This window comes from Arachis hypogaea, chromosome 8 (assembly GCF_003086295.3).
Source record: "Arachis hypogaea cultivar Tifrunner chromosome 8, arahy.Tifrunner.gnm2.J5K5, whole genome shotgun sequence".
Classification (NCBI taxonomy): Eukaryota; Viridiplantae; Streptophyta; class Magnoliopsida; order Fabales; family Fabaceae; genus Arachis; species Arachis hypogaea.
Genome location: NC_092043.1, coordinates 27,332,962 through 27,358,620, shown reverse-complemented (window position 1 = coordinate 27,358,620; position 25,659 = coordinate 27,332,962). Strand labels below are relative to the sequence as shown.

General features: G+C 34.7%; 5 protein-coding genes across 7 annotated transcripts; 3 read left to right on the top strand and 2 right to left on the bottom strand.

Moving 5' to 3' along the window:
- The first annotated feature begins 925 nt into the window (after window positions 1-925).
- LOC112706703 (triosephosphate isomerase, cytosolic-like) lies at window positions 926-3,450 on the top strand. Its single transcript, XM_072201687.1, has 8 exons — window positions 926-1,116; window positions 1,544-1,619; window positions 1,840-1,963; window positions 2,147-2,231; window positions 2,388-2,588; window positions 2,765-2,843; window positions 2,950-3,032; window positions 3,132-3,450. The coding sequence occupies exons 1-8, from the start codon at window positions 1,078-1,080 to the stop codon at window positions 3,177-3,179; spliced, it is 735 nt and encodes a 244-aa protein (XP_072057788.1). The 5' UTR covers window positions 926-1,077; the 3' UTR covers window positions 3,180-3,450.
- A 4,465-nt stretch (window positions 3,451-7,915) lies between these two features.
- Window positions 7,916-11,189, top strand: LOC112706701 (probable serine/threonine-protein kinase PBL9). Of its 2 annotated transcripts, none has more exons than XM_025758130.3 (7): window positions 7,916-8,550; window positions 8,661-8,805; window positions 9,283-9,608; window positions 9,763-9,898; window positions 9,985-10,127; window positions 10,259-10,382; window positions 10,485-11,189. In XM_025758130.3, exons 2-7 carry the CDS (start codon window positions 8,754-8,756, stop codon window positions 10,922-10,924), a joined length of 1,221 nt encoding a protein of 406 aa, XP_025613915.1. In that variant the 5' UTR covers window positions 7,916-8,550; window positions 8,661-8,753; the 3' UTR covers window positions 10,925-11,189. The 2 variants fall into 2 exon arrangements, with proteins under 2 accessions (XP_025613915.1, XP_025613914.1); XM_025758129.3 differs by having other exon boundaries at window positions 9,985-10,181.
- Window positions 11,190-13,470: 2,281 nt separating this feature from the next.
- On the bottom strand, window positions 13,471-13,869 carry LOC112705162 (flowering-promoting factor 1). Its single transcript, XM_025756015.2, has one exon. It carries the CDS (start codon window positions 13,867-13,869, stop codon window positions 13,471-13,473), a length of 399 nt encoding a protein of 132 aa, XP_025611800.1.
- Window positions 13,870-15,736: 1,867 nt separating this feature from the next.
- Window positions 15,737-20,865, top strand: LOC112706699 (factor of DNA methylation 4). Of its 2 annotated transcripts, none has more exons than XM_025758127.3 (7): window positions 15,737-16,355; window positions 16,997-17,972; window positions 18,227-18,408; window positions 18,512-18,580; window positions 18,691-18,975; window positions 19,700-19,921; window positions 20,144-20,865. In XM_025758127.3, exons 2-7 carry the CDS (start codon window positions 16,997-16,999, stop codon window positions 20,372-20,374), a joined length of 1,965 nt encoding a protein of 654 aa, XP_025613912.1. In that variant the 5' UTR covers window positions 15,737-16,355; the 3' UTR covers window positions 20,375-20,865. The 2 variants fall into 2 exon arrangements, with proteins under 2 accessions (XP_025613912.1, XP_025613913.1); XM_025758128.3 differs by having other exon boundaries at window positions 15,793-16,338.
- Window positions 20,866-21,681: 816 nt separating this feature from the next.
- LOC112706702 (expansin-A4) lies at window positions 21,682-23,924 on the bottom strand. The gene is made up of 3 exons (XM_025758132.3): window positions 23,579-23,924; window positions 23,182-23,500; window positions 21,682-22,590 (listed from the first exon to the last, which is right to left on the bottom strand). Exons 1-3 carry the CDS (start codon window positions 23,727-23,729, stop codon window positions 22,281-22,283), a joined length of 780 nt encoding a protein of 259 aa, XP_025613917.1. The 5' UTR covers window positions 23,730-23,924; the 3' UTR covers window positions 21,682-22,280.
- Between the last annotated feature and the right edge of the window lie 1,735 nt (window positions 23,925-25,659).

The window sequence follows — 25,659 nt, the reverse complement described above, 5'->3', positions numbered from 1 at the left end:
TTTTCAAATTTTCATCAGGATTTAAAATAATTGGATACAATGTTAATAAGGGGTAGCTAACAGCAGTAGTAGTTAAGGGTGGCAAGCGGGGAAGTCTGTCCCTGTCTGTCTCGCTAGAAATCTGTCTTTTGGCGGGTTAAGTCTGTCAAATAACCTCTTTTTTTTTAACTATTAAATAATATATATAAAGGTATAAAAAAATTTCTCCTATTTTTTTACTTTTAACTATTATAATTTCTAAAAGTATAAATAAATTATAATTTTTATATTCATAAATATTAAAATATTTGTAATTATAAATATCTAATAAATATAATTATAAACCAAGTTTTCATCCAAAATATAATTATAAATATTGTTTTCAAAGCAAAATAAATATAATCAAAAACATAATTATAAATGTTGTCTTTAAAATAAAATAAATATAATCCAAAATACTCAATTTTCATCTTCATTATCTTAGAAGTTGGGTTGGAAAAAGTTGGGTTTTGGAAAAAAAATTGTAAAAATACTTCTTGCTAAAAAAATTCTAAGTCCGGCGAGAAAGTCCGCGGTTTAAACGGTGCAGGTTAGGCGGACTTTTACTATTTGGTGGTCCCAATTTTTCAGCCCAACCCGCCTTTTTTAGCAGGTTATGCAGATCGGCCCAGCAGATTTAGGCTCGTTAGATAACCGATGAGAAGACATAAAATTAAGGTGGTGTTAAACATAAATGTTAAAAGAAAGAAAAAAGAAAGTAATAAAAGAGATTATAAATCTGAGAATAAAAAAATTAGTTAAGATTACTAAAAAATTTTGGTTCCTTAATTAAATCTTTTGTTAAAAGTGTAAAATCATAAAAGGTAACTATTATATTTCTCCATAATTGGCAACTTTTGTACTTTTATTTATTTACCAGGGTATTTATTTATTGGAAAAAATGCGGAAAGCATATTCGGCTTATCTGCACTATAAAGTGTGATAAGGTAGTGAGTGTTAACGAGACGGTCACTTCTGAGGGTTCTGGTTTACAAGGGTTTCTCGCTCTTTCACTTGCTCGTTACAATCGAAGCTAAAACCACACAACAACCCTAACACATGGCAAGAAAGTTCTTCGTCGGTGGCAACTGGAAATGCGTATGTTCCTCTTCTTCTCTTTCACTAATTTCACAGTTTCTCTTTCATTGGAATAATCTATTTGAATCTCTATGGATAGATATTTTCGATTGTGCTCTGAAACAATCATAACAACCCTAGATCGTTTTATGCTACTAGTTACTGGATCAGATTAGTTCATTTCTCGGTGTGAAATTATTATTCGATCATTTGACTTTTGATTCCCTTTTTATTTTCCTGATCTATTAATTGTGTCATGATAGTGCACTCTGTGAGTAAGATCCTTAGGGGCGTGCACAAGGATGTGTTTTCTTTGGATTGTTTGTGATGATCTCGAGGAAAATGGATCATGTTGTGTTGATGTGATGCCATTTTTTATTTTTTATTTTTTGTCATGGATCTGTTTTTATTGCTTAGTAACTGATTATTTGAAGTGATTCTGATGCAGAATGGGACCACTGAAGAGGTCAAGAAGATAGTTACTACCTTGAACGAAGCTAAAGTCCCTGGCGAAGATGTTGTGGGTGAGTCTTAGCAAGAGCTACGATTTCACTAGTAGGGTTGGTTTTAGGACTCAAGCCAAATAATAAATGTCATTTGCTATATCGGTATAATATATGCATTATGTGTATTGCTTTCCAGTTTGACCTTTCTCAATTTAGTCCAACCAATTTTGATTATTATCCTTTATCATGATGTTGTTGTCATTGATGTTTTGCTAATAGATATGTCTCTTTCTAACAGAGGTTGTTGTGAGCCCTCCCTTTGTATTCCTTCCCGTTGTAAAAAGTTTGCTGCGGCCTGACTTCCATGTTGCAGCACAAAACTGCTGGGTTCGCAAAGGTGGTGCATATACGGGAGAGGTTAGGTATGTCATTTGTTGGTTCTTCGGTTTGTTTGCTTGGAGTGATTTGCTATTGTATTCATGGAGTTAAAATTTCTATTAATGAATTTTGGATTGTTATGTTTCGATGTTCCAGTGAGCCATGTAAAACTAATGTCTTTGCTTTCAATACACTACTGATTGTTTTGATTTATGTTGCATTAACAGTGCTGAAATGCTCGTCAATCTGTCAATTCCATGGGTCATTATTGGTCACTCTGAACGTAGGCAACTTTTAAATGAATCAAATGAGGTACAATAGTGCTCCATTGCCTTTGGTCTATATTTAAAGATTGTCCTACATATTGGTTGTGTAATCTGTCTAACAGAATTACTTTTCGTTGGAAAATTTTCAGCATTTTACTATCTCTATTTGTGCACTTCTTCTTCGCTGACTTGTGTTTTACAGTTTGTGGCAGATAAAGTTGCATATGCACTTTCACAAGGTCTGAAAGTTATTGCCTGCATTGGGGAGACTCTTGAACAGCGTGAAGCTGGTATAACAATGGCTGTTGTTGCTGATCAAACAAAAGCAATTGCAGGTACTTTTTTAATTTCCCTGGCAAATGACTTTCTTCTTCGTCATCATTTCTTGCTGTTGTTCACTTTAGTTCTATTTGCACTAGCATTCATGCTTGCTAAGCGTTTCATTGGCTGGAGTTGCTCATTCCTGTATTATTCATTTTTTTGACGTTTTTTTAACCTTCTTGCAGTTGTTTTTTGCTATTGTTCATAGCGCTCTTTAAAAGGTTATCTGATTCTCATTCTTGTAATCTGTTGAACTAGGTCCATGCTGATTTGCGGAAATGGATTCATAGCAATGTCAGTGCTGAAGTTGCTTCATCCGTAAGAATCATCTATGGAGGTACTCCCTGTTGCACCTTTAACCTGTTTTGTTTTTCCATTTGCAACTGAGGGATGTAATGAATACATGCTCTGGGGTTTATTTAAATGCCACATGTTAACTGCAGGTTCTGTAAACGGTGGAAACTGCAAAGAATTAGCAGTACAGCCTGATGTTGATGGATTTTTGGTTGGTGGTGCTTCATTGAAGGTAATTTTTAACCCCATTATTTTGGTTGTGCTGGTTGGTTTCTTCATTTCTTGCTTTGCATTTACGTCACTAACTTGTTTTAAACTTGTGTGTTACTAGCCCGAGTTCATTGACATCATCAACTCTGCCACTGTGAAGAAGAACTGAATTTCGTAGTTGAGGAACTGATATGCTGCCTTGCAAGCCTTTGCTTTGTAAACTGTTGAGTTTTGGTTTTTATGCTCTATGGCCTATGCTTGAAACCTGTGTTTAATATTGAATAAATATAATTTCCTTTTAACTTATCATCACTCGTCGTAAGAGTGATTCAATTGGATTTTGTTTAAGTTTGGACATTTGAGGATAGTTTTAAGTTGTAACTACCATGACATTATGTGGGTAAATAATGCTGAACACCCAGTTTTAGTTTACTACTCTATTTCGATGCCCATTTTCTGCACTTTTAATAATGTTTAGTTGTTACGCCTAATCAAGTGAGTATTTTAAGGAATGACCTAGAAATATTCGATTTTGTTTTGAATAGTAATGATAGTTGTAATATTTCTGTATTGTAGTATGTAGATTGGGTTGACTAATATCCCCACCACAGATGGTTTGATGCACGATGTAAACAGCTTAATGTAGTTGGTATGAGATTATTCCTGTTGTCTGTGTAAGATGGACTACGTTAAGATAGACATGCCTACTTCAATAATCTCCAACCTCGCGGATAGTAATGGAGTTCTATTTTATTTTTCCCCAGAAGAGTTGGACAGTGTTTAACTTTAGGCATTAAAATAACACAAATTTACTTATATCATACACTTTCACATACAACAACACTTTTAAGGGTTTCTAATCTACTATTTGGTCTCAATCAAGATTTGAATCCCAATGTGGTTCTATACGAGGCAAATAAATTGCAACTATGCCAAGTAGAGGAGTTAAATTCTCCAGGATAATCTCTTCGTTTTTGTTTTTGGGCCTCTGGCCTCCTCAGTATCAAAAAAAAAAAGAAAAAGAAAATAGCCAAAATTAAGGCATTTTTCTCATGTTTCTTCAATTAATCAAATCGATGGATATTGGATAATGGATACTCTCTATTCTATCTTTAGAAGCAAATACTAATGCATTGCCAAAATTAAGGCAGTTTTCTCATGTTTTTTAAATTAGTCAAATCGAAACTTGTAGTAGGGATCTTATAGCGATAGATCATTAGACTAAAAGCAACTGTCCCGTAAAACAAACATTAATCGGAACAATTAATAAGGAAAGAACAACATAGAAAAATTCTTGTAGCATGTGTTACAAGAATATGCATAATCAATATTTTTTTTATTTATAATATTTAAATTATTACTTCATATTGAAACTTATTTTTCATTTAATTATGCACATAAAAAAAATAAAGAAACAAATGCTATATTAAGTGTTTTGTACAAAATTTCTCTTATGAGATAATCTCTAATTATATAGTTTCTCTTATAAAGACAAATTAATGCTGTTTATTTTTTTTAATAAATAATTGTTTTTAGATAATAAAACTTAGAGCTCGAAATTGGATAGTTATTCTTAGGGGTGGCAAAACGGGTCGAGTACGTCGGGTCGGTCTGTTAAATCCACTAAAAAAAGGCAGGTCGGGCTAGGATTTGAAGCCCGTCAAATTAAAAAAATCCGCCAAACCCATACCGCCAAATTGGCGGGTTTTGGCGGGACAGGACGGGCCGGTTCGAAGACTTTTTATTTATTTATTTTTTAATTAAATAAAAGAGTAATTATTATTATAAAATTTTTAAACACTTTTTTTTTATTTTTTGTTTTTATTCTTCTTCTAGTTATTAACTTTATTTATTTTATTTTATAATTTCGTATATATGCTCAAATTATGTGACTTATTTTTTAAAATAAAAATGATTCTATTGACAAATATTATTTTGAACAATTTTATTAAAGTTAAAAATAATAAAATAATAAAAAATTATATTATAATTTGATTATTTTTTATTTGCATTTAATTTTTTAATTATTATTTTTTGGTTAATTTTAATGAATTTTTTTAAAAAAAGTCAAGTAGACTAGCCCGCCAATTTGCCATAAAATGAGACAGACTAGCATTTTGAACCCATTTTAGTTGGTAGGACGGACCAGTCTGTCCCGTTTATAGGGTGGGTCTAGACGAGACGGATCGGGTTGAAACGGGCCGGCCCACTTTACCCCCTAGTTATTCTTCAAGTTATAACAAAAACTATAATATCATCGTTGTTATATATTCAACCGGTTAGATATACCTAAAAAGCCTAATTATTGAATTAATTATTTTATAAATTATATGTTAAAATATAAAATATATATTAAAAATAAATTAAATAATATATATTAAAAATAATTTTTAGCATGTACATAATATTATATATATATATATATATATATATATATATATGTATGTATTACATCATTTACAACAGAAACAGAAAAAAATTTCTTGATTTAATAGGATTTTGGCCTTTCAGCGTCATTGAAAACAAAACATAGTTTCCAATCGTGCTGGCCTATGGGCCCTTGGCTCGTCTCTGCTTAAATGGGTGGGATAATGGCTTGGTCCCATTCGTGTGGCCCCACTCACCCATTGGACCCCACTTTTTGACTTCCTTCCTTTCTACGGCTCCACATGTGACAGCTCTACAGCAGGCAGCAGCTAACATTCATTCACTCATTCAACCATTGAACCTAAAAAAAAAATATATATTTTATATATTTAGTTAAAAATTGTCAATTTCTAAAAAGTTACATATGTATTTGAGTTTTTGTTTTCTATCCAAAAAAGATGAATTAAAGTTTTAATCTGCACATATCTTGTTGCTAATATTCATACATAACGATTATTATTATCTTATTTTTCATTGTCATGCAGTAAATGATGGTTGGATCTAAGGAAGATTGGTCACGCAACAGCAACACAATGTCTCACTCTCACTCCCCACCTACTACTTCACCCATTTACACATCATTCCCATCTGCACCTCTTCACTTTTACTTGTACTTTCTACTTACATCTCACATTTTAATTCATCAATTTTTTGGTGAATACTTTTCTAATGATTTTATAGTTGTCTTAATATAAACATATATCTTTTTTATTATTAGATGATAAATTATAAAATTTAATTTGATATGTTAAAAAATATTATTTTTTTAAGTGTAGTCAAACAAACAAAACATATTTTTTTATATAAAATTCTTCATAAAGAGATATTTTAACATTTTTATTTGAGTAAGTGTCTTTTTTTTTCTATTGGCAGGCCTCACAAGCTGAAATTTTTGGATAATTTCAAATTTCAACTATATATATTCGGCTAATTTTGTAGATATTAACCAAATTTTAGTGTAATAATCAATCATTAGATTTTATGATATTTTTTACAATTTTAAAAGTAAGACAATTCGCAGGGAGTGTATTGTCAATGTACGGAAGCATATTATCCCGTTTCAGAATTTAAAAGAAAAAAAATCATAGAATCTAATAATTGTGTTACACTAAAGTTTGGTCACTATCTAACAAAATATATGTATATATTCATGCATGCATGCATATAATAAGTCACAAACTATAATTACAAGTTGTTACTACTTACTATATTCATGCACATATTACCCTCCTTTTTCATTCTTTACATCTCAATTACTTCTTTTGCCTTAATAAAGGTATCATCATCATGTGAATGTTTGAAATAAATTAGCTAAAATTTGATAAGAATTTAGGAAGGAGCAGAGGGTCAATTTCTGTCATAATTCGTCAAAAATGTTACTTTCATTGTTATTTTTGTGTGGCTAAAATTCTTACCGAGGATAATAATGTCACACAAAATTAGAGACTCACAGATATTATGTAATTCACTATAAAAGACCAAGGTTTTAGGGTCCTTGTATTGGTCCCACCAGTAGTGATGTTACTCATTGAATCCAAATTAAACACCAAACATGATTCATGAATCAATCCAACTTGTATCCTGTGGTTGGCTTTTCTTTATGAATGTGCACGTGATGAAATAATCTCGGGTTATTTATCATGATTATGAAAGCTTGTATAATTGAATTATATTCAATCTGTTATTCCAGCTAGGTTGAACTTAGTATTGCTTAAATATCTTCAAATATAAAATTATTTTTATTGAATATATTTATACAATTATAGAATTTGACATCTCTTTGAGGAAGAGATATAAAAGATCTAGCTCCTTATCAACAAGAAATGGGTTGGTGTGTTATGTGAATCATAGACAAGTTTATATAATAAGTAATAGAAGAATAGTAGGATTCAACCTAACTTTTTTATTTTTATTAAAAAGAAATCAATTTAGTCAAGAACCATTGCTCCCTTGATTACAACATGATCAAGAATCCATCTAAGTGACATGTATCTTATCATATCTTAAGGATTTAGCAGCACAATCTGATTTTGAATTCTAATTTGGGAGATTATGACTTTAGGATTGGAAGAACTAAGAGGAAAACCTTGGCGACTGATGTTCTTGTTATAGGTGAATGCTATGGTGCCTATTATTTTATATCTAAATTATTAAAAAAGGTAAATAAATGATATTTAATAAATTTTATATAATTTATTTTTTACTTTAAATATTTTATTTTTTACTTTAAAAAGAAAATTAAACAATATAAGTACCATAACAAAAACACCGTAGAACTCATCTTGTTATATCCAAAGTCCAAGTGGTAAAAGCATTGAGGGCCCTGACAAGACATGGAATAAGACATGCACCCCCCAAAAGTTAGGTTTTTTTTTAATATTTAAAATAATATTTTTTTTTTCTAAATTAAAAAAGAAGCAGATACAGAAGAGACAAGAATATTAATAGGGTGGCAGAAATGAATAAAATGGAAATGACATGGTAAGGAAGACAGTGACAGAATTGGAGTGCAGTGAGAAAAAAGAAGAACAAGGAAGATTGATAGTATTTTCAAGATCTAAAGTTGAATGTAAATTGTACACTCAATAATCAATATGATTCAATAATGGAAACAATTGTTTAAATATTAAAGTAAGAAATTAAATAAAAAAAAAGAAGTACCATAAGGTTGGTAGCTAGCCAGCTAATGAGTGAATAACAAGGCAAAGAAGCAAGCAAAGCAAAGCAAGACAAGTAAGCTTAGCAAAAGCATAAAACCTATGCATTTATTTATATTCATTTCTATGTATATGTGCACTGTACAATTTTCTAAGCATAAGAAGAGAGTGATACAATACAAGAATTTGATGATGCTTGTAAATTGCAGTGGCATTGTAGCTTGTAGGCATTAATTAACATTGAAGGGAAGGGGGTCCATAAAGGTTGAAGTTAAAAGGAAAACAGAACTGGGTCCATTCCATGAATGAATGCACACCTCATGTCCCTTTCAACTCTCTCTACCCTTACCCTCCATCACACACCCCACTCATATTCATATATAACCCTTCTCTCTCTAAATCTCACTTTGGACTTTGGAGTCAGGTTTTGTAGCTTCACTTCAAACTGTTTCACAGGTTCTTGGCCTTTTCCTTCTCTTCTCTTTTGGCCTCAGATCTTTTCTTGTTTCTTATTCTGTATTCAGTCCACCTTTCATGGTTGTTTGTTTGTTTGTTTGTTTATGCAGTTGTGCTGGACCTTAACTTGAGTTCTCAGCTTTTCTGATTGTAATCTTCACACAACAAACAAGGATTCATTAATTGAGGAACCTGTTTCTAGCATGGGAGTTTGTCTGAGTGCCCAAGTTAAAGCTGAGAGCCCCTACAACACTGGTATTCCTTCCTTAATTCTCTTCTTCTTGGTATGACCTTTTAAGTGGAAATGCCTTTTACAATAATTGAGTTTGGATATTTGTGCTTGCATGTATATCATCCAAGTTTGTCCCTTTCTTCTCTCTCAATGCTTTTGAAGGAACCAAGGCAGAATTTTGATTAGCTAAAAAAGATGGATTTAGGCATTCTTTTCTTCCTCTTTCACTTGTTTAATATATTTGATTTGTTAATTGAATTTGCTCTCTCTTAAACTGGTTATGTCTTCTAATTTCTCAATCTAGTATACAAAAGGTCTCTTTACACTATTTTGATGCTTATGAATCTCTTGACAATAATTGAAGACTCAGAACCAAGTGATCCAATTTGATCTATGACATTGTAATTAGATATGAAGATCCGTTGTGATTGCTCAGAGAACTTTACATTGGATATTGGTGAAGGTTTAACTGTAATTGATATAGTAGTTCCATTTGGCAGGGGTGAACTCAAAGAATGTGAGCACAGATGGAAATGATCTCAGTAACACAAACAGTAAGGTTTCGTCTACCTCGATGCCACCGACTCCACGGAGTGAGGGAGAGATCTTGCAGTGTTCTAATTTAAAGAGCTTTAGTTTATCAGAACTTAAGACAGCCACGAGAAATTTCCGGCCGGACAGTGTGTTAGGAGAAGGTGGTTTTGGTTCTGTTTTTAAGGGTTGGATGGATGAGAATTCTTTGGTGGCTTCCAAACCTGGCACTGGCATTGTTATTGCTGTGAAGAGACTTAATCAAGATGGCTTACAGGGTCACAGGGAGTGGTTGGTGAGTTTAAGTCCCTTGCTTATGTTAGTTCAGACCAAGCATGGTGAATAATTCAAGAAGCAAGTCTCAAGTTGCATTATCTCATCCATGATCTTCTTCTAAGTTAAACTGAATCAGTTTGCATAACTAAGAGGAGTTTGTTTTCAATTTTTAGGCTGAAGTAAACTATCTTGGACAATTTTCTCATCCTCATCTAGTGAGATTGATTGGATACTGCCTTGAAGATGAACATCGCCTTCTCGTCTATGAGTTTATGCCTCGTGGCAGCTTGGAGAATCATTTGTTCAGGAGTTAGTGCTCTCTGCCCATCATTGCACACAATCTTAAAGTTTCAACTTAGGACTAATTTTAACATTTGGATGTGTTATTGTGACAGGAGGCTCATACTTTCAACCTCTATCATGGAGTCTCCGTTTAAAGGTTGCTCTTGATGCAGCCAAAGGGCTTGCATTCCTTCACAGTGCCGAAACACAAGTGATTTACCGTGACTTTAAGACTTCCAATGTCTTGCTTGACTCCGTATGTGACTGTGTGCTTGCAATATATCATAGGATCATGGCAGAGTTTGTTTTGGTAATTTGATTAAAAGCAGGGGACATTATTTGGATTTTGGACATCATAACTGAATATATTTCTTGATTTGATTACAGAATTACAATGCAAAACTTTCGGATTTCGGGCTAGCGAAAGATGGACCAACAGGTGACAAAAGTCATGTGTCAACAAGGGTGATTGGAACCTACGGATATGCAGCTCCTGAATATCTAGCTACTGGTATGGTTTGTTTCTAAGTTGCTGAACAATTTTTGCTCCCAATTTATGTTAATTCATGATTAGTATCTTTTTGGTAGCTGGCTTAAGACAATGTTAGTGCAGGTCATCTTACTGCAAAGAGTGATGTCTATAGTTTTGGAGTAGTCCTACTTGAAATGTTATCCGGTAAGAGGTCGGTTGACAAGAATCGACCAACCGGACAACACAGTCTGGTGGAGTGGGCTAAACCATACCTGGCTAATAAACGCAAGGTCTTTCGAGTTTTGGACACGCGCCTCGAAGGACAGTATTCGGTTGAAGATGCCTATAAGGTAGCCACACTCACCTTGAGATGCATATCTAGAGAATCCAAGTTCAGGCCAAACATGGATGAAGTTGTTACATTACTGGAGCAGCTGCAGGCTCCTAATGCAGATGCAGGCAACCGAAATCCTTCTTGTAATGCGTCTCGCCCTCGTAGAAGAAGCGCTGATGATGTTAGCCATAGGAGGGCCACCCCTACAGCTTACCCTAGGCCCTCTTCTTCAACTCTATATACTTGAAATTGCAAACACACACAACCTTGAAACTTAAGAAATCCTAATAATATATTGCTCTGATGCAGGGGAAAAAACATGATGCATGAACTCAGGAACTTCTGTAACTAATAGATTGTACATATGATATAATTCAGCTAATGTTGCAATTATGTAGGTACTTCTTTTTAATATTAGGATATTTTTGGGGTGGTGTAGTTTCCTAGTTTTGTTATGTTAACACTTGATTGCAAACACGAGATATATTTAAATGCCGATACACTACGACCTACTTTTGTTCTCATACACAATGAAGGTGATGGCTTTCTTGTGGATAATAAGGACATAGTTGTTTGTTTACTATTGTAGATTGCTAGTGAGGTAGGTGAAATCCTCCTCAATTATCTTGTTAGCAATTTCAAGAAATAAGTTCGTGTCATTTTAGGCAAAATTAAAATCATTCTGGCTAGAACTAGAGTGGACCAAGAGCCAAGTATATGGACAAAACACTCATCAAGGACACAGTTCTTACTTGTATGCACATTGCTGCATGTACAGTTCCATATATGGTTTCCAAACTGTATTTATCTATATAATTTAAGATTACAGCTCATAACTAACAACTAATAATGTTGAATACACAACTTTTCTGATAAATAGCATCACCAAACGGTTTTCTTGTCTTAATAACATTGATCATCATATAGAATATAGATTTCTGAGAAGTGATAAGTGATGTTGGATTGGATTGCACTGCAATATTACTTTCCCTTACTTATATTTGACAGTTATACTTACAAATATGTTTGGCTACAGTTAACTTAAAGAATGTGCAGTTATTTCCTATACTGGAGATTAAAACTGTCTCTTTCAACATTCATGGTCCTTATCATATTTAAGTTATTTCAAGTGTTAAAAATATGTAAAGTTTCCGATAAAAAAATACCAAAGTAATTGTTTTTGGTTAATAGCGCGTGAGAGTGTCATATGTCATATGTCAAGGTTGATTGTATTTAATTATAAGATGAATAGACAATATATATTTTAAGCTGCAATTAAGGAAGATTAGAAGAATTAGGGTGAGAAGGGAGGGAGTGTAGAGGTGGATTGATTGCATTGTTAGGACGTGGCATTGCATTATCAAAGATTAAAGAATGGTGTGAATGTGAATGTGAATGTAAATGTGAATTTGATGCACTCACTAGTCACCACTTTTATTTTCGTACACTGTCCTTCCAGTTCCAGATCCCCTCTCATTCTCATCTCTCTCTTTTTTAAAAAAACAAAGAGAATTGGGACCACTGAGTACCGGTGCTCTGCAGCCACACATGAACCTCTTCTCTTTTGTTTGACCATATAACAGAATTCAGTTTTTTTAAATCAGATATATCATCAAGTTTAATTTTATTGTTTGTATTTACTATCTAGTCCTGCGTATATGAATAGAATATGAAAAAGTCTAAGACTAACAATTTCATTAAATTCTGACCAGTATGTAATTAACAAAGAATAGTGAATCATTAGATGAAATCTCAAATCAATTTTACACTATTAAAATTGATGGCTATTTAATGGTTACAACTCTCAAAAATTGCTGTGTCCTAATACTCCTCGTAGAATATTAGTGTGGAAGAACAAATCATGACCATATTCATTAGAGCAAAGCTTCTAGAACCAAGACTTATTTCACGCGCAAAGAAATTGAGTTTATATATGTATCACTCATCAGCCATTATTGGTATGGATATTCACGTTCAATTCTACGATGACAGTGAAATAATAAGCTCATAGTGACTAAAAACATGAATAAAAATAGTTGGTTACAATAAAATTTGAATAAAATAGTAAATTTACATGATTATTTATAAAAAAGATTTTGTTTTACAAGTTAGCGAAATTGAAAGAGCAAAGTAGAGAAGGAATTAAATGATGTTTGTTAAGGCTAGGTAGGTAGGTAGGTAGTAGGGTAGAGGAGCATCTATAAATGGTTGCAGTGGAGTGATACTTTTGTGAGTAGAGTTGTAGACCCAAGATGATAGTCTCTGATAGAAAGATATACAAGATAGTACAGAAGTACTCCTACGTGTCAGCCTTGGGACGTGGACTCATACCAGATTCTCCACTCTTTTGCATCAGCTTTAACACCTCTTCACACCTCATTCATAACCATACGCATGCATATGCCTAAGCCAGTAACTACACCATTTCCTCGTTCATTTCCAACTAGAAAGCCTACGTCACTACCTAAACCCTAACTAAATCTTTCACTCCATCATTTCATATTTCACACATATTTAAAATAATAATCAGTATGTAACCAAATAGCTATTTTTTGTACATAAATTCATCGCCTTCAAAGTCACTCTTTTTCAATTCACTCATTAAATCAAAGAAATGATTCACATGCGTCCGGTTATTTAATTTGTCGTAACAATATAGAGTATATAAGGAAGGCCAATTAAATATATTAATTAATTAATGATAATAACGGAGAAGATGAACATCATGATGATTACCAAGTGGGGGTTAATGAAAGTGCATGGGGGTTGACGTACTGGGAACTAAGCTTGTTGTTAACGTTGATGGTGTTGCGGAGTGGTGGGGTCACGAACCTGAAAGAAGGAACGGTTCTTGAGAACGATGTCGTACAAGTGGAAATTCTTCAACTTGGAGAACCTCTTGGGGAGTGAGATGAGGTGTGTGGATGAGTCAGATCGGTGGAACTGGATGAGCTCAGGGTTTTCCGAGTTAGGGTAGCGAGTCCAACCGAGTTCGGCGAGTCGCTCTTCCAGCTCATCGTAGGAACGAATCACCTGGTTGCTTGGCAGGTACACCAGCACTCTGGGTCTGGCACCGGGAGCGGTGGCTGTTCCCGCCGCATGCGGTGGATCCCTCTGCTCGAAGGATTCCCTTGTCGGGTTTGTTATGAGCCTCGTCACTCCGTTCTTGCCGAAAACCCAGACCCCAGACATTGCTGCACCTGCACGTGAATCGCTTTCGATGACCACTATTCTGTGAGTGGTGAGTGAAAATTATCACACTTATATAGTTATATACCACGCTTCATCAATTTCGCTTATTATAACATTTATCTAATTTCATAAACCCTATTAATAACACATCTTTCTTCAGCCATATTTAACGTTAACATATATCACCAATGCGTCCAACTTAGTTTATACTGCTTATCCATAATTCTAGCTAGCTAGCTACAAAGATATAACATATAAGCCATCAAGTAGACGTGAAATTATAAAAACTTTAGGAGCCCAAGGTAATATTATGGGATATAATCTTTGGGAAGGGGTAAATTAAAATTTAACTTGTGTGCGAGATGCTTGCACATTAGTATGCTTTTTTTTTTCTAATTACTCTATTGTTGTACAGTTTTTTTTATCAATTTTGTAATTAAATTTTTATATATTTTTAATTAAATTTTTACACTATTTTTTATTTTGTAATAAAATATTTTTCGTGTTAAAAGTATTAAAATTAATATATTTTTTGAAAAAAAAAATATTTGTAAAAAAAATCTATTAACTCTGACATTTTTATACTGGCTCAAACCAAATTATAAAATTTGGTATAAAGATCTAATTAAAAGAAAAAAAAGTATAAAGATATAATTATAAATTTAATAAAATTATAGAATTTAATAGAATAATTGAATTATTTTTTTTCATGATCAAAATTCCTTGTCTAACATGGTGATCGAGTTTTTTTTTTTTCTAATTCATAAGTATTTCAATGGATATTTTTTTTTTGTGACTGAAATAAATTAAACAAAGAAAAACAAAACAAACAAAACAAAGAACTGTTTAAATAGAAGGGCAGTTCCGTTTAAGACTACTCTTAAACTCTTTTCAAGGTGAAAGAAGCTCTACATGCGAAAGTTGTAACTTCATCGCCATCTTTGCCATAGTATCTGCCACCGTGTTTGCATCTCTCATAATCAAACGAAAGTCAATACGTCAATTCCAATGCATGATATCTCTTATTTTGAGCACCAATGGATCAATAAACCCAAAACCATCTTGAGTAACAAAATTAAATGCTTCCACACAATCCGTCAACAAATAACATCTCGTTGACCCACATCCCAAGCTAAGAGATATCCTCTCCAAATAGCAAACAATTCTCCTTGAAGAATACTATTACTCTCAATCATTCCCAAACACCCCATTTGCCAACTCCCATTACAATCTCTAATAAGTATTTCCCAAACGGTTTAATATTTTTATAAATAAAAATTGAATTCTCAACATTTATTTATAAAAAAGTTCATTCCGCTTAATGATACTTTTCTAGTTCTTTTTTTAGACCAAAAGAATACTTAGTTTTAGGGTTATTCATATTTTGTTGTGGGTTTCAATGTGATTAAAGTTATTTCTTTTTTAACGATAGGAGATGGGCCATAGGCCCAAACAAAGAGAAATTACCGCCCAAAAATATAGCTTTTTACTCTCATGATAAACACATATGATGCCATGATTATGAATAATTGAATATATACCTGTTTAACGTAAAAAGGAAATTAAAAAAAAAAAAACCTTGATGGTTTCCCCGCTACAACTAAAATTCTTCCTACAAGTTCGTTGATTATTGCTTGGAAACCCCCTCTCTAAGTCGCACTAGAATCAACACAATGATTGGTCTATAGGGATTTCATGGTGGTAATTCTTGTATCCACATTAAAAGGTCTTTATTTCAATTGTGAATTTATTATCATTTATCATTACGATTATAAGATAAGATTGGGATCCTAAAAGAAGAAAGGTGTTTGAAAGTTGCTAATATTTTCATTTTTTTCAACCAATAGGATTGCTTGAAATTTCACCAAAATTACTAGAAATTATCTTTTAACATAAAAATAGAATTATGGGGAAAAAAGAAAAGAAAAAGAAAACGGAAGGACGCATGACATGCACATTGCACCCAGTGCAACGAAGCCGGTCTCTCACTCTCACTCTCTGAATTGAATGAAATTTCAAATTTGAAAAGAAACCCTTAGACCCTGTGCAACCCAGCCTTCCAGCAAGCAGCCACCATCGACCACCGCACTCCAGCCGAACCATTCTCCTCGCCGTCGTCGCTTGTGGGGGGTTCTTCTCATCGTTCCTCTTCTCTCGCCGTCAAGGTCGAGCTCAAAGCCTCAAACTCACCGCCGAAAGCCCGAAACCCTTCTCGCCGTCGCACGAAGGTCGAGCTCGTGCCGTTGTCGTCGCGTCGCCGTCGCCGTCGCGAAGGATTTCTGGTCGTCATTTCTTCGAGATCTCTCTCTCTGCCGAGCTCAACGGCCCTGGTTCGAGCTCGCTCTCTCTCTCTCTCTCTCTCTCTCTCTCTCTCTCTCTCTCCCTCTCTCTGCCGAGCTCAACGGCCCTGCTTCGAGCACTCTCTCTCTCTGCCGAGGTCAACGGCCCTGCTTGGGGCTCTCGCCGCCGGTAAGCTCTCGCCGCCGGTAAGCTTTCTATCTTCAATTTATTTTTGCTTGTTTAATTCTGAGTTGGAATCGGGTTTAATTGTGAGTTGCTGGGATTAATTCTGAGTTGTTGAGTTAATAATACTGATTTTGTTGATGTATGTTTATTCTGAATTGTTGATTTTCTGAAATGATGATGATGTTGTTGCTGATATGTTGTTGGCTTGTTGCTGATTTTCTGATGATTACTGATTAGTGATGATTAGTGCCTTTGTTTAATTCCAAGTTGGAGTTGGGTTTAATTGTGAGTTGCTGGGTTTAATTCTGAGTTGCTGAGTTAATAATACTGATTTTGTTGATGTTTGCTCATTCTGAATTGCTGATTTTCTGAAATGATGATGATGATTGCTGATATGTTGTTGGCTTGTTGCTGATTTTCTGATGATTACTGATTAGTGCCTTTGCTCCCTCATTTAACAGTTGTTAATCCCCAATTTTAGAAACTGAGTTGCTTTCTTCTTGTTGAAACTTGTTTAAATTTCTGCTTTGGCTGGAAACTGCGGGTGAGTTAGTGAACGGATACAGACAAATGAAATTAAACGTTGCTCTTGATCTTGTATAGTATGCATGAGATGATTTGGCATCATATTTGAAAATCTGATTTCAGTTCACATTGGCAGATGTCCAAAGTGTCAGAACGTATGACTGAGTCTGAGTTGAAAGATTATGAGTATAGATACTACAAGGACTTGAAGAAAGAGTCTATTGTAGTGAAAATATCCAGTTCAACGTATAGGTGCCCCTTTTGCCCTGACAAACAGGATTGCAGTTTGAGTGAACTTTCCAAGCATGCATCACGATATGCCTCTGGTTCGATGAGCAGGGGCCAAAAAGATAAAGCAAAGCACTCTGCTCTTGACAACTATATCGTTAGATATCTTGATGTTAAGAGGAGGCGGACATCAGAACCTGCAGAACCTGTTGTAAAGGATGCTGTTAAGAGGAGGAGGACATCAGAACCTGCAGAACCTGTTGAAAAGGATGATGTTAAGAGGAGGAGGACAACAGAACCTGCAGAATCTGTTGAAAAGGATCAGATGTTTGTCTGGCCTTGGATGGGTATCTTGGCAAACATTGCTAGGGAACTGAAGGGTGATAAGTACACGGCAGGAAGTGGCAGCAAACTGAGGGATGAGTTGACACGAGATGGATTTCATCCCTTGAGAGTTACTCCATTATGGAACTGGTGTGGGCATTCCGGTTTTGCTCTTGTTGAGTTCAACTCAGACTGGGAAGGTTTCATAGATTCAATGAACTTCGAGAGGAGCTTTGAATCTAAACGCTGTGGTAAGAAGGACTACTACAGTGTCAGAGACCGAGGTAATAAAATTTATGGATGGGTAGCCCGTGAAGATGACTACCACTTTAAGGGTATAGTCGGTGAACATCTCCGTAAAACTGGGGATTTGAAAACTGTTTCTGGAAAAGAAGCAGAGGACAAAAGGAAAACAACTAAGCTTGTTTCAGGCCTGGCAAATACTTTGAAAATGAAGAATATAGAATTGGAACAGGTGACAAGCAAATATGATGAAATTAATGTGTCTCTGAAGAGAGTGATGGAGCAGAAAGAGGAGATGATTAAATCATTTAATGATGGTATGTCAAAACTTTTAATGAATTCCTAATTGTTTATAATTTAATAAATTGGTCTATTACTTTTATTCTTCACTTTTATGATAAGTTAGTTTGTTTTGTTTCTCCAAATGGGATGGTGAAATATATGGTTTTATATGGTTCTCTCTTTTTGTTTCTTATGGTAGCTTACAGGTTAAATTGTAAGATATAAATAGTTATGTACTTATGTTAATTCTGGAATGTTGCTTACTCCTTTTTTTATCTTCTACCATTAGAAATAAATAAGATGCAGCAGATTGATCGGGATTATCTGGAGAAAATTTGTAAGGATCATGAAAGAGACAGAGCACATTTAGAGAAACAGAAGAAAGAACTTGAGCTCATTGAGAGGGATCTGAAGAAGAGGGAGGTGCAGAATGAAAATGAGAGAAGGAAGCTATATCTTAAGAAGAAAAATGTAATTTATTTTCCTGTTTGAGTTCAGAAAAACCATATCTTTTGTGTAAAATTTGGAGGACCACTCCCAATTGTTTTAATTATTATTATACTGGCATTTGCAGAATGAAATGGCTATAATGGAGCAAAACAAAGCTGATGAGAAAATGATGCGTAAGGCTGAACAACAGAAGGTATAAATTCCCCTTTCTCATTTTAGATACATTTGGATGTCTACTATTGTTAATCCAGTTACTTGTGTCCAATTTATTCACTGTGCCATTTGGGGGGTTGAATATTACAGAGGGAAAAGGAAAAGCTGGATAGAAGAATTCATGAACTACAAAGACAACTTGATGAAAAACAAGCATTGGAATTGGAAATTGTGCGTCTGAGAGGGGCTGTTGAAGTAATGAAACACATGGAGGAGGATGAAGGAGAGGAGAAGAAGAAACTGGAAGCAATCAAACTGGATCTGCAGGAAAAAGAGGAGGAAATGGAAGCAGTTGAAGGACTTCAGCAAACTCTTGTTATCAGGGAGCGTAAAACCAATGATGAGTTGCAGGATGCTCGCAAGGAATTAGTAAAAGTAAGTACGTTGTCCATGCATAAATGTTAATGTCAATAAGTCTTTTTTGCCTTTCAGCTCTTTCAGTGGTCTGAAAATTCAACTTCAGAAAGTCTTTGACTAATTGTTTCTAGCAATAATAAGCTTGCTTGCATGTTTAAACAAACTTAAAATTCACAGGAAACATGAGAAAAATTATAGGCATATTAATGTAGACAAAACTGCTTCCATTATCCATATTACTGCTGGCAGGATGCTTCATGTTTAGTAGTCTATACTAGATGATATTTTGATTTGCTTAAATTAAAAAAAATGATAAAATCAGATTCAGGACAATGAGAAAGGTGATTTGTTGTGATAACATGTAGCTCTCTGTTTGGCCATGTATTTTGTGTGATATTATCCTGCTCTTTGGGAATCAATGTGGTTGCTAACTTCTGCTTTGTCAGTTCGTTACAGAGTTATCAGGTGAGTCAGTTCTAAATTTCTAACTCAGCATGTTTATCATCTTAAATAAAAGATGGTAGAATCATGCTATGTCTTCAAAAGCCCAGATGTGGTTTATATTTTGCCATCTTGTACTAGTTTGTTGCATTTCGCATGATCTGTGACTTAACCTTCTAGCTAAGTAATATCTATATTTTCAACTAGTTAGTTGTTGATAGTGTCACTTGGTTGGTTTTGTTGTTTCATTTTTGGTGAAGTAATCTGATATATATGTATATTTTTTTTTTCTTTAACACAGTTTATGAAAGAGAAGTCAGCTCGTGCTTTCATTCATGTGAAAAGAATGGGAGAACTAGATAGCAAACTGTTTGTGAATTTAGTTAAGAGAAAATTTGATGGTTTAGAAGACGATGAGGTGCAGATAAAAACAGTAGAGTTGTGCTCTCAATGGGAGGATTATCTTAGAGATGCAAATTGGCATCCTTTTAAAGTTGTAACAGATAAAGCAGGAAATACCAAGGTACAATGACTTCGAGAATCGCATGCCTCTTAAAGTATATATATATTCCCATGAACTGTTAATTTGTTCATTTAATTGTGGACATTACCCCGTACCTTACTGGCTATACTAGTTAACAATCAAATAGACCAATGTATCATTTCATTATTGGCACCTTTTTCCTCTTGCTCTTTCTTGTATGCAATGCAGCATGATGTAAACTATGTTGGTTATACTTTGTAGGAAATTTTAGATGAAAATGATGAAAAATTGCGGACTTTGAAGGATGAATTTGGTGAGGAGGTCTTTGAAGTGGTGACTAGAGCTTTGTTAGAGTTGCATGAGTACAATCCTAGTGGTAGATACCCAGTACCAGAAGTCTGGAATTTCAAGGAAGGAAGAAAGGCATCTTTGGAGGAGGGTGTTTTAGATCTGATTAAGCAATGGAAAGTGTCAAGACGAAAGAGAACTTGAGGCTTTTCTTTCGGTGGTTCTACTAGAATTGAGAGAATATTTTTGGGTAAGCTGGAGGCCAAAAGCCCAAAGTTATCAGAATTGAGATTGATGTACAGAACTGAGCAGCAGAATTGGATTTACTTGTCTGGCCCCGCTGGGCTTTCTAAATCCTTTCAAGACGATTCAAACATGCATACAAAACAAATTTCAATTAAGAAATAAAACTACACTTAGTGTTTCGTGTTTATAATTAGCTTTCTTTTTCCATGGAAGGTGCTACTGGAATTTTTTTTTTCAGTATTCATTGCCCGAACAAAAATTAAAGTTGCTGATGTGGCTGTTACATCCAATTAACTTCTGTTATATCCCGGATTGCCCCTTTAAATTACGCGGATCCTATGATGTGATGTCACCTGATTGGATGTTAATTGTATTATTTTATTTTATCTGAAGATTAGCCTAACAACATTTGTTAAAAGAGATAATAAGAAACTTTTGTTCTTTTAGTATATTTTATGCACGAGACTTAAAATATTTATATTTCTAATAAACCTTTGTACCTGTATTATTTTGACAAATGTCCTAAGATATTTTACATCTAGTACTAAGTCCATGATTAATAAATTACATTGTAATGCGAATGAATGATGTACGAGTTCTGAGCTGTACAGTACTGTATTTCATAATTCATAGAGCTTTGTGTTTGTTTTCCTTGTTCTTACTCTCCCATGTGATTTTTGTTCTCCTGAGATGAATACCCCAAGTTGGAAGTTGCGCCTTCATTCATGGGTCATTTGTACAGGCGAATAAGTGTATTTGTCAAGAATAGTGTGGGTCACACACTCGAGTTTGACCACAACATTCAGTCCCAACGAATTGTAGGTAACGTGGAAACAACAGATTGTTCAGTCAGCTTTGGAATATTACATGACTAGGTCCAAATCTTATTTGCCAACACCATATCCATATGCATTTATAAAATTTTGCTTTCTCATTGGCTCAAATAACTGGATGGGATTCGAACCTCGCTGCTTCTGATCTCTATAAACTTCTTTTTTACAATCATTGGTTTAGTCTTATGAACTATTGTCAGGTATTATATTGATCAAATAACATTTAAGGACTTATCACTAACAAATTTTAAAAATGAAAAACCTAGTTAGTCATTTTAAAAAGTTAATGACTAAGTTTATGTCATATCAAAATAAACATTACTTCAAAGATCATCTATCATTTGTGGAGTAGTAGTTTTGCACTAACTGCAATTTAAATCATTACACATCCCTCCCAAAAGAAAACAACGTAATTGCATGTAGTAGAATGAATGAAACACAAACCAACAAAATACATTTTCTGATTCCAGCGTATACAAGTTAACGACAACACACTCCCTTAGATACATAATGACATAACAACATAACACCATCCCATTTCTAATTTTGCCGCGGGCTGCTACTTTGCTTGGCCGCTTCAGCATTCCTTACTCCTCTTCCGTTCCCCCCCTTCACTCTAAAATCTAACACACAAACTGATAAAAGAGTACAAACTCATGCACGCACCCCAAATTAAAATTATATAGCGATATCATATCAAACCCACCCACCCAAAAAGGACACAAAAGTCAACAAGTCACAACCTGCTGTCACTCACTCACTCCCCCTTTCACAGTCTCCAAAACATTCAGTCAAAAATAAAATCCAGCATTCTAATCGCTATCAAAATGGGCGCCAGAAGGGGGGTAAAAAAATATAATAAAAAACTGACATTAGACAATTGGTTGGAAGCCAAAAAAAATAATAGCCTTGTCCATTTCATATAATCATGAGCATAATCATAATCATAGTGATAATGATGGGGTAAAAAAAATATAACACTATATATAATTATGATTGGGTGTGAGTGATTAGCGGGTGACTTAATAAGGTTAAACCCGGAAATTCTTTCCGGTAAAAGTTTGACCGAACTGCCAGTTGGAGGGAGCAATGTTCCAAGAGGTGGAGGTGCGACGGTCACTGGCGGTGACACGGAAGGACAAGGCTTGACCCACTAAGACCGCGTTTGACTGCCAGTTCTGGCCCCAGTTCCTGCTCATTGGCATCCACCCGGTTCTTGAGCCCTTCACGTACGTCCTCACTATATCCCCTGCACCCGCGACGTTGCTGATCAAAACCAAATTGAAGTAACGGAATCCGTTAATTGTGAACCTGATCCCACCATGCTTTCTACATGGCACCCTGCGCAAATTACCAATGCATCACCATCACTAATCACGTTGGGGAACATACAGAGAGAAAGAAACAATTAAGTACATTTGTTAAAATATAAAATTGATAATTATTTATTAAATTATATAAGTTTTCACCTACAGAAAATAAAAAAAGCAATAAATAGGGTCCACTTCACCCCCCACCAAATCTGCTACTAAAAGTCAAAAAGACCTTACACACACAGTGCCGAGATTCCTCCTTTTTTCCATGAACACGCTGTTTCGTGCCTATACTTTACCTTTATCTACTTTTATTAAGACCTACGTATGACTAGTGTTCTTTTATTTTCGCTCATTTTAGTTAGTAAACAATGTTAATGTTGCAAAGGAAAATGCAGTAGCAATAGCCTTTATCTTCCACTACATAGTTTTAAAAAATGTGGAAGCAATGTTGATAATATTAGTTAAATTTGTCGTCTCAACTATTAATTTTATCGAAAGTTATTTGCACCTGAGTTTTGAGTTTTAAACAAATATAAAAGTAATTAAATGATAATGAATAGGTGATGTTATGTTGAGTAGCTGCATTATATAACGAGGGAAGGAAGGAAAATGGTACCGGCGATAGGCAACGGGGACGATGCCGGCACGGTACTCAGCGATCTTGAGGAACATTGGCATGGCAAGATCGAAGTGAGGTCTGGGAGGGTTGCACCAACCACCATTGTCACTTGGGAGTGCGTAGTTTGGGGGACAGAAGTTTGTTGCGGTTATGAATATGGAAGGGCTCCCGGAGTGGCACCACTGCCTGTCGTTGGCACACTTGATCTCAAAGCAGGCACCGCAGCTTAGACCGCTGTTGAAGAGCGCCGTGCTCAGCGCCGCCGTGTTCACTCCATATCCTTGGCTATACAGGTTCCCATACCCACATGCTCCCCCTACACACCCACACATACATACATACACTTATTATAAACTATCAAACTCAAAATTAAGTAGAGAATAATGTTACATACCCATGGTGCCGGAAGCGTCAGATCCTCCGTAGAATGTGGCATGAGCACTTTGCCAAGCACCACCGGAGTACACTCCTGGGATTCTAGCCTCCACCATCCACATTAGAGAGATGATGAGAGATCCAATAATGTTGACCACATTGCTGGCCATACCCCCTCTTTTCTTGTTTACAATGTTAGTAACTTATTATTATGTTTGATACCGAGAGGTGGATGGAGAAATGTGGGAGCAGTGTGTGAAATACTTATGGTAACGGACTGAGGGGTTGGGGTTAGTTATAGTTACACACTCTACAGTGATACAGGGGCACCATCTGGAATTTCCACATTACACTTTCCAATTGTGTTTCATTTCACACCCTACTCCGTTTCATTGTGGGCTCCACAAATATATTACATTTCTCATTTCTCTCTTTAATTATTTTTATTTTTGTCGTTGAGATAGTGAGGGACACCATTCTCCCATTCCCATCAACTGAATACGTGGCCACAATAACAGATAATGTGAAAAGGACGTACAGTTTGCGACGAATTCAATTCATTATCCAATTAAGTCCATGGACATAAGAGCCCACAGAATCGAACTAATATAAATTACGATGTTATAGTTACCGTAACCAAACCAAAGTACTATTAGTAGCGTATATAACTTCAACTTGAGACTTTAGACACTATAATATTCACTAATGAGTGATTTGTCACACTAACTTTAGTTTATTATAAGTAGGCTCTTGGAATGCGAAATGTTGAAGTAGCTAGAAATTGTTATTGTTATTATAATTATAATTGTGAAGAACATATATGATTATAGTGTCAAATAAGGGGAGATTAGGGTAAGACTTTTACTTGGCGTGATGTGCGGTGTGATTGGAATACAAGTAGCCAAGTAGAGAATGACTAATGAGAGTACTAAACACATAAGACGAAAAATTAAATTAAAACGATGGGTCCTCCCCTTAATCACCGTAATCTTCGGTCAATTATATTCCTGCTTCTCTTTCTCCAATTTCTCATCCATTCTTCAAGCTTCAAATCACACATTTCTCTTTATAATTAGACAACTAATTAACTATTAGTAGTTGTAGGAGTCAATCAAAGACTATTGGATAAATAGTAAGCACTTTAGTCTTATGTCATTTCTAAGAAATAAAACTATCCGCTAATTATTTGCGTTTAAATAAAAAAAAAAAGGTTAATAGTAAGTTGGTAGCATTGGATGCCTTGGATATCAAAAGATGACTGATGATTACTAGCTATGTTCCTGTTAATCTCTTAAATTTTGTTAGTTGTTCATCATTGGATTCCTCCTTTTAGAAAATTCTCATTTTCATTTTTTAAACAAATGTCACTTGGAAGGGAGGGAATTTTCGCTATCATTTGAGTCGGTGCAAATTGCATTATTCCATGGGCGATTCATCATGCCCCCAACAAATAGCGTTATTAAATTCAATTTATTTCTGAAAATGTGAAACCAACAACAACACAAAATGAACCACATACAATTTATCATCCTGAAAAAATGTTAATTATTCATTCTAGAGTTATATCATTCACACACGGTAGATCGGATGGGTACACAAATAATCAATGCTTACCCAAAAACATCAAGGAATTTGAATGGTAGAAACATTTTCTCCACAATCTTATTTTATTGTAACAAAATGTGAACCATATGCTTTATTAAGAACATATATATATATATATAGTGAATCCCAAACCTATAACTATTTTTTATTCGCTTTGTATCTTTAATAAATGGTTATCAGTAATGTCCCTTTTACATGGATTACATGAAGGAAAAAAAACATATTAGGATCTGAATTGTTGTTTACTTTTCAAATTTTGTAGGTGCAGATAATAATCAGATTTAATTGTTCATGTGGAAATATGATTACGAGTTAATTAATTATTATGGGTGGGAAAAAGAAAAAGAAAAGGAAAAGGAAAACAGTGAGATTTGCGGAGTTGCTGACTAAGGTGGTGAGATTGACTAACTTTGGCTCTCTAATTAAAGTCCAAACCTTATAAAGTACTCCATATCAATACACACTCAATTTCAATAAATACAAATTTCATATAAT